At 40.2% G+C, this 11,427-nt stretch overlaps 1 protein-coding gene across 1 annotated transcript in view; it reads left to right on the forward strand.

The window, feature by feature from the left end:
* LOC117507068 (25-hydroxyvitamin D-1 alpha hydroxylase, mitochondrial) overlaps window positions 1-10,486 on the forward strand; it is a 36,044-nt gene extending 25,558 nt beyond the window's left edge. Inside the window, exons 5-9 of the mRNA XM_034166824.1 lie at window positions 1,993-2,156; window positions 2,242-2,408; window positions 2,490-2,571; window positions 3,597-3,794; window positions 10,248-10,486. Of these exons, the coding sequence (XP_034022715.1) occupies window positions 1,993-2,156; window positions 2,242-2,408; window positions 2,490-2,571; window positions 3,597-3,794; window positions 10,248-10,361 (725 nt within the window). The 3' untranslated portion in view covers window positions 10,362-10,486. The remainder of the gene's footprint in view (window positions 1-1,992; window positions 2,157-2,241; window positions 2,409-2,489; window positions 2,572-3,596; window positions 3,795-10,247) is intronic.
* Window positions 10,487-11,427: the final 941 nt, after the last annotated feature.

Raw genomic sequence — 11,427 nt, forward strand, 5'->3', positions numbered from 1 at the left:
CAAGAATGGTGACAAAGGTCAGTGTCAGTTTGTACAGGGGTCAAAAGTTAAAGTTGCTCCAATGTTGGTAAAAAAGTGATGCACATTATTGGTTGAGCTAATATGATTAATAAATGGCGTAGTTTTGACAGTGTTGAATGCTTGGTCTCCAAAGTAAAGGTCAAAAAAGGTCAATGTCCACTGGATTCTATGACATGTGACATATGTTACCCCATAACGTGATAACTAAGCATGATACATGGTCCAAACTATTCCTTTTTAAAACCGTGTTAAATCAATTAATAAATTTGCATCATGTTTTACTAAATTGGAGAAACTTTAACTTTTGATCCCTGTACAAACTGACACTGACCTTAGTCACCATTCTTGCTCCTCTACCTGAACGTTGACTGAAAATTCAAGTGGCCAATCTGTTTTTTTTTTTTTTTTTCCAAAAGAGGAATGTCTAAGGAGTATTTCTGCCAAATTTGATGCTTTTATCACCATTTGCAGGATTCTGCTCTAAATATTCTCTTATCTGCTGCACTACTCAGCCACAGCTGAGCTACTAAGTAGTTTTTTCTTTTTCTTTTCTTTGGTGGGGGGGGGTAACTGCATAAATGATGGTGATTGGCTAAGGAAGAGTAAAATTTGATAGTAAGCCAACCAGAGGCAGAGGTGGGCGGGAGTTCACACAAATACAAACACACGCACTCTCTCACACCAACCACCAAGACACATACACATACACATTAGTGTTTTTCAACTGGAACTACAGACATTAACTTTCCCCTCACTGAGACAAAAGGCAAGAATGTACGTGTGAATGGGCAGAATTTAATTTTACATTTATTTGATGGGTTGTGGCCTGCTGAAGTGCAATAAATGTCAAAATGTCTCAAATATCTATTATGTTTGATTCCTCTACTATTATAAACATAGTAATGATAATATCTAGAATAATATATTTCATTTGTTGCTTGTCTTGTCTCATGTTGTCCCACTCCAACATTAAAATAGTGTAGATTTGTGTACAATGTTTTCTGTTAACAATTTATCCTATTATTTAATCCACTAAAAACATATTTAATATTAAAGGATTATTAACCAACTGAGAGGTCTGATATCCCTGTACAGACCAACCAAGTGAGGTTAATAATTCATTTATTATATGGCTGTTACATAAACATGCAAACTTACAGTATCACCCGAATATGCTGCTGACGGTGTTGAGCTCGTTCGCTTTCTTCACCTCTGTGAAGAACTTGGTAAGAGATGGTCAAGTTGTTAGCTGTTAAACTTTCAATCTGTGTAGTTTTTCCGATGCTGTTTAGATATTTATGGAGTACGTTCATGTCCGACTTGGTTTTTCTAATCGTGTTTTTAGCTTCCTGGTGTGTAAAGAAAAAATACGTGTTGCGGTCTGATTGTCACAGAAACTGGTCCAACATGGGAAAATATCCGACCGGTAATCAGCCAGTCAGCGCGCGTAGCGTCGCAGCCATATAATACAATAAACAGTTTTATTATAAATAATTGAACATACAGTTGAATTTAAAGTTCATTAAGGGTGGGGGGGGGGGGGGGGGTCCAAATTCATTGATGTATTTGAACATTTTTTAAAAAGTAAGGCAATAGTTACATGCCCTAGTAACTAATTATTTTTATAGTGCTGTAAATTAGTTACTAACTCAGTTACTTTTTGGGAGAAGTAACTAGTAACTATAACGAATTACTTTTTTAAAGTAACTTGTCCAACACTGATTGTTTCACAACAAATGTCACACTATGATGAGGTATGATAATGCAGATGTACTCGGGTACAAAATGACATCACTATGTGAAAGCTGGTTTGTGGTTGGGGGGGGGGGAGGTGCACCTAATGTGAAAGTACTCTTACCCTTTGACCCAACATGCGGTTTTAGGTATTAATGGACTAACATCGCTTCTTAAAATGACAATTAGTTTATTTAATTGACTGTGTCATAACGGCTCATTATCTCTGTCATACAGCAAAAGGTCACATTGACCAGCGTCTGACAGCAGAAGCAGAGAAGGTGGTACAGGGTGAGAAGATAGAGGGGCGTTATCTCACCTACTTCCTGTCCCAGACGGGGCTGCCCATGAAGACCATCTACAGCAACGTGACAGAGCTGCTTGTTGCAGGGGTTGACACTGTAAGACCAATCTCATCCTTGTCTTCTTCACTACAATCCACTGCCAGTCCCACAGAACACTCACTATATTTATTTATTTTTAAAGATCGCCAACACGTTGTCATGGTCACTCTACGAGCTGTCACGTCACCCTGAGATACAGGCCTCTGTCCGACACGAGGTGTTAGCTGTTCTGGACGGACGACGTGTACCAGAGGCAGCAGATGTGGCTCAGATGCCTCTCTTGAAGGCCGTAGTTAAGGAAGTGCTCAGGTATAATGTGAAACATCTCTCATATTTTCATGATGATATTAAGTGCCAATATACATGTAATTTTTGAACTTTGTTTTATAGATTGTATCCTATTATTCCTGCCAATGCAAGGGTCATCACAGAAAGAGACATACAAGTCGGAGGATATCTCATCCCTAAAAATGTGAGTTGACCCCCCCCCCCCCCCCCCCCCCCCCCGCATTACCATCACCACCAACTCTCCCCACCGCATCTTTTGTTCTCTCTGTCTTTCCAAGACTAAACAGGCTGAGAAACCCTCCTTAAAGAATCCGGTATTGTCATGTGACAGATAAAATGTGATGTGTTCTCAAAAGCTGTCAAATGTACAACTGACATTACCATCGGTGTGTTTGAAGGTCTGTGCTTCTATAACAGATGATTGAGTTGACACACAAGAAAGACAAGAGTAAAGTCCAAATGCTTATCTGATTCTTCTTTTCAACTGCAAAATTCCTTAAAATGGACAAATTCAATGATTTTTGTTTTATCTGTACATTTTATTTAAAGTGACTAAAGATTAAACAACCTACAATGTTTGAACTAGTAAACACAAAGAAAGCCTGTAATGTTTATCAGTGAACATCAGTAGTCCATGGGCCAAGCATGACCTCTGTGTAATTCTTCATTGACCCCTAGCTGGCTACAGCTGCCACCTTGGAATGGTTATCATACATTTTTGTGTAGGCCATGGTAAACTGAGGCTGTATTCTAAGTGTCGTTTCACCACCTTACTGATTTGGTCATAATTGATGACTGGCTCATAGACTACAGCAGATGGTTTATGAGGATGCACTGAGATAAGGTGAACAAGAATACAAAAACTGGCAATAAAAGTTGTCATTGTTTTGGCAGTGTGGTAGTTAAGGCCCAAACCTCCATGGCCAAGGCATAAATAAAGGAGGAACAAAAAGAAAATTCATCATGCAAAGATGGAGGTTCACGCAATACTTTTATATCAAACCATATATATTTTGAATTTAACTCCAAGAAACAGGAGTTTTCTACATTATAAAGCACATTTTCATTATAATGTATACTGCCCCCTTGTGACAATAATGTGAATTAAAATATGAGTTTGCATTGTGGAAAGGGTGTCTGCATTGAGCAAAGCTGTATTGATTTAAGAGTAGTGTAACATCCAGATGACTATAACGTCTTCCCATCCAGACTCTGATTACCTTGTGCCACTTTGCCACCTCACGGGATGCAGCAGTGTTTCCAAACCCAAATCAATTCCAGCCCCATCGATGGCTGAACAAGCACCAGAACCACCACCCATATGCCTCTGTACCCTTTGGAGTGGGAAAACGCAGCTGCATCGGGCGCCGTATTGCTGAGCTGGAGCTTTACCTTGCAATTTCCAGGGTGAGTTGATGGGATAGAATCACGAGAAATTTTAGATCTTTTATTTCAACTCATGAAAAATGGGAGCAAAAATGAAAGTGTTGCATCATAATATTTTTAGTGACTATAATTGAATCCATCCCAGCCATGTCTAATATATTTAGCAAATTTGACCAAAATTGGTTCAATAGACTTTGAGAAATTTTGATGAGAAGACAACAAACACACAAGATAAGAATAAGAACAATGGTGGCTTAGTGGTTAGCACTGTTGCCTCACAGTGAGAAGGTCGTGGGTTCAATTCCTGTGGCCTTTCTGTGTGGAGTTTGCATGTTCTCCCCATGTTTGCGTGGGTTTCCTCCGGGTGCTCTGGTTTCCTCCCACATCTGAAGACATGCGGGTTAGGTGGATTGGAATCTTTAAAATTGTCCGTATGTGTGTGTGTGTGGGTGTGTCTGTGTTTGTTTGTCTATTTGTGGCCCTGCGACAGACTGGCGTCCTGTCCTGGGTGTACCCCGCCTCGCGCTCTATGACTGCTGGGATAGGCTCCAGCCCCCCCCACCCTTAATTGGACTAAGCAGTAGAAGATGAATGAATGAATGAATATCTAAATTGTATAGCTGTGGAGAATTCAATATTATTTTTTTTAAAAAGGCCTTTCATTGACACCTTTTAATTTGAAAATGCTGTGTTACATCAGAATCCACTAAAGTGTGATTGTGTTCACACCTGAGTGCAAACAGACTGTCGTGGTCAAATTAATGCAGACAAGGAACAGTTTGTCCAGTACTGACCTGATCCCAGATAACAAACTGACTCTGCAGTGCTGACACTCAGTGACCCGGGGGGAAAAAAAGTTGTTTATGGCTTTCCAATTTAAAAATGTTGTGTATATCCTTGTGTAGTAAATTAATATGTTTTCATCTTGTTACTATCAGGATTTGAGTTTGTTTGGTTATCTGTTCTCTAGTCTGATAGTTATTTTTCTTACTTTGTTGGTTTTTGCATGTGTATTCTCTTGCTGGGGTTTTTCTGCTTGGGTCTGTCTGTCTCTATCTCTTTTGTCTGTCTCTTGGTTCTTGATGGTGGGTGTTTCCCTCTCTTGCCACACCCTTGTTCTGGTGCTTTCCATGCACACCTGTTCCTGATTTGCTGCTCATCACCTGGGGTTATATACAATCCCAATTTCAATGAAGTTGGGACGTTGTGTAAAATGTAAATAAAAACAGAATACAATGATTTGCAAATCCTTTTCCACCTATATTCAGTTGAATACACCACAAAGACAAGATATTTAATGTTCAAACTGATAAACTTTATTGTTTTTGTGCAAATACTGATGGAAAAAAAGCCCAAATCATTCCGCCATTTCCTGGCAATGAAACAACGACAAGGGGGCTGGACCACTCCTCACTCAAAGCCTGCTCACAGGCGAATGACGCAACCGACAGGCGTGGAAAAACTCACGCATGCGCACGAGGGTTCAAGCTTGTCTGATGTAATCGCACGTGATTCAAATCCATATAGTTTTTGAAAAAAATAAAAAGGTCGGATACTTTTCTAATAGACCTTGTATTTGCTCATTTTGAAATGGATGCCTGCAACACGTTTCAAAAAAGCTGGACAGTGGTATGTTTACCACTGTGTTACATCACCTTTCCTTCTAACAACACTCAATAAGCGTTTGGGAACTGAGGACACTAATTGTTGAAGCTTTGTAGGTGGAATTCTTTCCCATTCTTGCTTGAAGTAGACTTCAGTTGTTCAACAGTCCGGGGTCTCTGTTGTCATATTTTGCGCTTCATAATGCGCCACACATTTTCAATGGGCAACAGGTCTGGACTGCAGGCAGGCCAGTCTAGTACCTGCACTCTTTTACTATGAGGCCACGCTGTTGTAACACGTGCAGAATGTGGCTTGGCATTGTCTTGCTGAAATAAGCAGGGACGTCCCTGAAAAAGACGTTGCTTGGATCGCAGCATGTGTTGCTCCAAAACCTGGGTGTACTTTTCGGCAATGATGGCGCCATTACAGATGTGTAAGTTGTCCATGCCATGGGCACTAACACACCCCCATACCATCACAGATGCTGGCTTTTGAACTTTGTGCTGGTAACAATCTGGATGGTCGATTTCCTCTTTTGTATGGAGGACACGACGTCCATGATTTCCAAAAACAATTTGAAATGTGGACTCATCAGACCATAGCACACTTTTCCACTTTGTGTCTGTCCATTTCAAATGAGCTCGGGCCCAGAGAAGGTGGCGGCGTTTCTGGATGTTGTTCATGTATGGCTTTCACTTTGCATGGCAGAGTTTTAACTTGCATTTGTAAACGTAGTGACGAACTGTGTTAACTGACAATGGTTTTCTGAAGTGTTCCTGAGCCAACGCAGTAAGATCCTTTACACAATGTCAATTTTTAATGCAGTGCCACCTGAGGGATAGAAGGTCACGGGCATTCATTGCTGGTTTTCGGCCTTGCAGCTTACATGTAGAAAGTTCTCCAGATTCTCTGAATCTTCTGATTATATTATGGACTGTAGATGATGGAATCCCTAACTTCCTTGCAATTGAACATTGAGAAATATTGTTCTTAAACTGTTGGACTATTTTTTCTTGCAGTTGTTCACAAAGTGGTGATCCTTGCCCCATCTTTGCTTGTGAATGGCTGAGCCTTTTGGGGATGCTCCTTTTATACCCAATCATGACACTCACCTGTTTTCAATTAGGTGTTCTTTGAGCATTCATCAACTTTCCCAGTCTTTTGTTGCCCCATCCCAACTTTTTTGAAACGTGTTGCAGGCATCCATTTTAAAATGAGCAGATATTTGCACAAAAACAATAAAGTTTATCAGTTTGAACATTAAATATCTTGTCTTTGTGGTGTATTCAATTGAATATAGGTTGAAGAGGATTTGCAAATAATTGTATTCTGTTTTTATTTACATTTCACACAACGTCCCAACTTCACTGGAATTGGAGTTGTAAGTTCACTGGGTGTGTTAGCTTCTCGCCAGATCGATGCACCTTGTGCTTTCTTTCCAGCTCTATCTTTGTATTTTTGCCTTGCCTCGTTTTGCCTCATCGTGTTTTGTGACCACCTGCTTGCCTTTCTCGATCACGCCTCCAGTCTGATGCTTTTTGCACTTTGTAGTTTGACTGCCTTGCCTTGTACCGACCCCAGCTAACGAACTCAGTAAACAATTTAAACTTACAGGGCTATGTGTTTGAATCCTGCATTTGTGTCCAGCCAGCTTTGGCAACCAAGCCTGATAGCTACAAATGAAAAAGATAAGCTAAGTAGCTTAGCTTAAGGTTGATAGCCCCAGTTGCTAAAGCTAAATACTTAATAAACATTCTGCTTTATTATGTTGTTGCATACATATAATTTTTCTTTCAGGCACTATTTCCAAGCTGACATTCCAAAAAAATTCATCCTGTCAATTTTTGACATTGACAGTTTCAGAATAAAACCCACCAGTGTGACCAAGAAATACTATAGAATGAATGAATTTATTCGGCGTACAGAATCAACAATAACACAAAAAGAAATCATACATAGGACCATTTAACAGTGAACCTGTGTGACTGAAAGGGTGTGGGCAGATGCAAACGGTAGTTGTAATGTACATTGAAGAATCACTGAGCTAACAAAAACTTTGTACATTAACAGTTTCTTACATCCTCCACATTTTTTATTTCCTGTGACTAATAGAGCAGCCATAGGATTAATGGAGTCAGTGAGTTTATAATGATCCAGAAAGTCGATTCAAAATGACAGCATATTCAGCTCTGAAAGGTTGGCCTGTGATAGGTACAGGTGAAGACCAGTGAAGCTGATCGTTTGGTCCATGTTGGGTTAAAATGGACCAAAGTATCTGTTTGGAGCGAAACTTTAAAAGAAGAGGGTCGTGCCCATCCAGCTTCCATTTGTCTGAATAGTTCAGACAAATGAATACCCTTGATTTGGTTCTCACACGTGGCCTTGCTATGACGAACATTGACATTTTGCCTCTTGCCTCGGTGGTCTCTGACCACTCATTTATTAGCTGTGCATTTATGTTGCCGCGTTTAGTGGACCGAAAGCCTTGTCTGTCTCTGCAGTGATGCATTAATCCCTCAACTATGGCTGAACTCGAAGCCAGACTGCCTGAAATTTTGGCTTCAGGTTTGGAGAATGTTCAATCAGTGGATAGTCTTGCGGATGGCTTGAATTCAGCGCTCAGGGCTACACTGGATAAGGTTGCGCCTCCTCTTTTAAGGCCACACCTTCCCAGGACGCAGTCGCCTTGGTTCAGTGGTTACTTGCGTGACCTTAGGCAGAAGGCTCGAGGTTTGGAACGGAAATGGCGTAGTTCTAAATTAGAGGTGTTCCACCTTGCATGGCATGATACTGTCTTAGATTATAAGCATGCACTATTGGCTACAAAGCGTGCCTATTATTCTGATTTGATCAATAAAAACAAGCATAATTCAAAGTTTTTGTTTGAAACTGTAGCATTCTCATTCATGGACAGCCACCTGTTATTCACTCTCCCTTTTCAGCACAGGACTTCTTGGACTATTTCGAGAAGGAAATTGAGGATATTAGGTTGAGCATATCTCAGCAGGCTTTGGTCCAACCACCGCATACTGCTATGGAGGTGGATGCGCCCACTGAAGTGTTACCAAGATTTACAGATTTTCATGGTATCTCGCTAGGCGTGCTGACAAGGCTCATGACATCTACTAAAAGCACAACCTGTTTATTTGATCCTATACCAACAAAACTGTTTAAGGACCTGTGGCCCACTCTTGGACCAACTGTGCTGGAAATTATAAATCTCTCATTAACTTCTGGATCTGTTCCTAAATGTTTCAAGTCTGCAGTGATTAAACCATTACTTAAGAAATCCAGTCTCGACCCTAGTGTATTGAAAAATTATAGACCGATATCAAATCTATAATTTTGTTCTAAAATCCTTGGAAAAAGTGGTTTTGTGACAGCTCGTGGACTACCTCACTGAGAATAATCTTTTTGAGCCACTGCAGTCTGCTTTTAGAAATTATCACTCCACAGAGACAGCACTTACTAAAGTAGTGAATGACCTTTTGCGAGCAATGGACTCAGATACCACTACAGTCTTGGTGCTGTTGGATCTTAGTGCTGCGTTTGATACTGTGGATCATCATATTTTACTCAATAGGCTGGAGAATCACTTTGGGATTACTGGAACTGCTCTTGCATGGTTGACGTCATACCTGTCCAGTCGTTCTTACTGTGTATTGTGTAATGGCACCTCCTCTGATCGTAGGGACATGAAATTTGGGGTTCAGCAGGGATCCGTTTTAGGCCCCCTGCTTTTTTCCCTTTATGTAACACCCCTTGGGAATATACTGTGGTGCTTTGGGATTCCCTTTCATTGCTATGCTGATGACACTCAATTGTACATGCCAATAACTGCTGGTAATCTCATTCACATAAAATCTTTGGAAGATTGCCTTGTATCAGTAAGAAGTTGGATGTCTAGTAACTTCCTACTTTTAAATTCTGATAAGACTGAAGTTATGGTTCTTGGTCCATTGAGGTATCGGCATCAATTTGATCAGCTGGCACTTAGCTTAGGTTCGTGTGTTATACATCATACAGATAAAGTGAGGAACATTGGAGTAATTTTTGATCCTACGTTGTCCTTTGATCTCCACATTAGAGACATTACGAGGACTGCTTTCTTCCATTTGTGAAATATAGCGAAGATTTGTCCCATCCTGTCTGTGGCTGATGCTGAGACTTTGATTCATGCATTTGTCTCTTCTAGATTGGATTATTGTAATGCTCTATTTTCTGGCTTACCGCAGTCCAGGATTATGGGTTTTCAACTGGTTTTTGACACAAAGCAGAAAGTTTGACCACATTACGCCCGTTTTGGCATCCCTGCACTGGCTTCCAGTTGCTGCAAGATCGGATTTTAAAGTACTGTTATTAGTTTATAAAATTGTTCATGTACTTGCGCCTCCCTATCTGGCTGACCTGGTAAGCCCCTATGTACCGGCTCGGGCCCTGCGTTCTCAGGATGCAGGACTTCTGTGTGTTCCCAGGGTGAATAAAAAGTCTGCCGGTCACAGAGCTTTCTCCTACCGTGCTCCAGCTTTGTGGAATGATCTCATGGCACACATTCGGCAGTCTGATACTGTGGAGACTTTTAAGTCACGTTTAAAGACTCATTTGTTTTCCCTGTTTTATCATTAGTGTTATGATGTGTTTTTATTCTTGTATTCTTTTATGGTCATCTTTTTATTGTTTTAAAATTTTTATTCAGTTTTTTGTTGTTGTTTTATGTTGTGTGAAGCACCTTGAGACGAGTTCGTCGTGAATTGGCGCTATATAAATTAATAAATTTGAATTTGAATTTAGTTCACACATTTTACTTTGCTCATACTGAAGAGCACACAGATTTTTTTAAATACTCTGTGTAATTCTGTTTTCTCTTAGATTCTAATTGAGTTTGAAGTGAAGCCAGATCCAGAAGGGGTGTCTGTCAAACCCATGACCAGAACGGTTCTAGTTCCTGAAAAAGTCATTAGCCTCCAGTTTGTTGAACGATGACCGCTCTCCTGAATAGCTGACTTGCGTGAATGTGAGCTCCTCTGCAGCAAAGAGCATCATGGGGTTAAGTTATCACAGGAACTGTGAGCCCGTTGCAGAAAATGGACCTTCAACCTTTGTCATCAAAGCTCAAAGCTCTCTGGAATTCAGGTCTAGTTTGTCCAGACTGATATGTGGAGGTGGTCAAACAAGGGAAAGATCCTGGTTCATTCCACTGTGGCGATTGCAGCCACAAATTTTCATACGTACTGTCTATATATAAAATATAAATTGTTACAGCACTTATTTGGACAGAAACACAACTCTCATCAGTGATCGCCTAAAAGGTTGTCCTGGAGATGACATTAATACAAGCTTAAACTTTCACTTTACCATAACAGTGTGTCAAATACACAGGCTTTGAGATTATGTTAATGCTATGCCACACAGCTATTTAACACATTCCAAAACTCCATCAGTAGTCTGGGCATATTGTCAGATCAGGGTCTTGATTGTGCAGATGTGTAATTTCAGTGTTTGTACAGTTTTCCCAGCAGAGATGTTGCATATCACCATAACTGGTTGAAGTTATGTATGAGGGGGATCGTAGGTTGACATGAAGATGTAATGTTTCTGAATGTCTCCAACTCTTTTTACGTACTGTGAATGTGCTATGATGAACAAAATATTAAGGGGAAAAAATCTTAAGGTGCTTAAAGCTTTTTTAAAATGCCACAAGAATGGCAGCTGCTGTATAGAGTTCCTGTGCACTACTTAAAATCACAAAGCATAGGCTATTCTGTACTCTGGGTTTTTAACAGTGTGTGCTGTAATTCAACAATGTATTATCAATGCAGTAAAATATAATTACTTTGAAACATTTGTATTTTTTTATGATTATAAATGATATGGCTAAACCATTTGTGTACATGTGTCTGAATTTAATGTATTTGTAAACTGTGTTTATAGCCCCAGTCACACCTAAGGAAATGTATGAGGAACTGATTCTGTATGTTAGTGTGTTGTGTGAAAGTGTAATGACACGGACCCACAACAGGGGGCGTAAATGAACAGTCAATGGAAATAA

The sequence above is a fragment of the Thalassophryne amazonica genome, chromosome 3, assembly GCF_902500255.1.
Source record: "Thalassophryne amazonica chromosome 3, fThaAma1.1, whole genome shotgun sequence".
In the NCBI taxonomy this organism is placed as follows: domain Eukaryota; kingdom Metazoa; phylum Chordata; class Actinopteri; order Batrachoidiformes; family Batrachoididae; genus Thalassophryne; species Thalassophryne amazonica.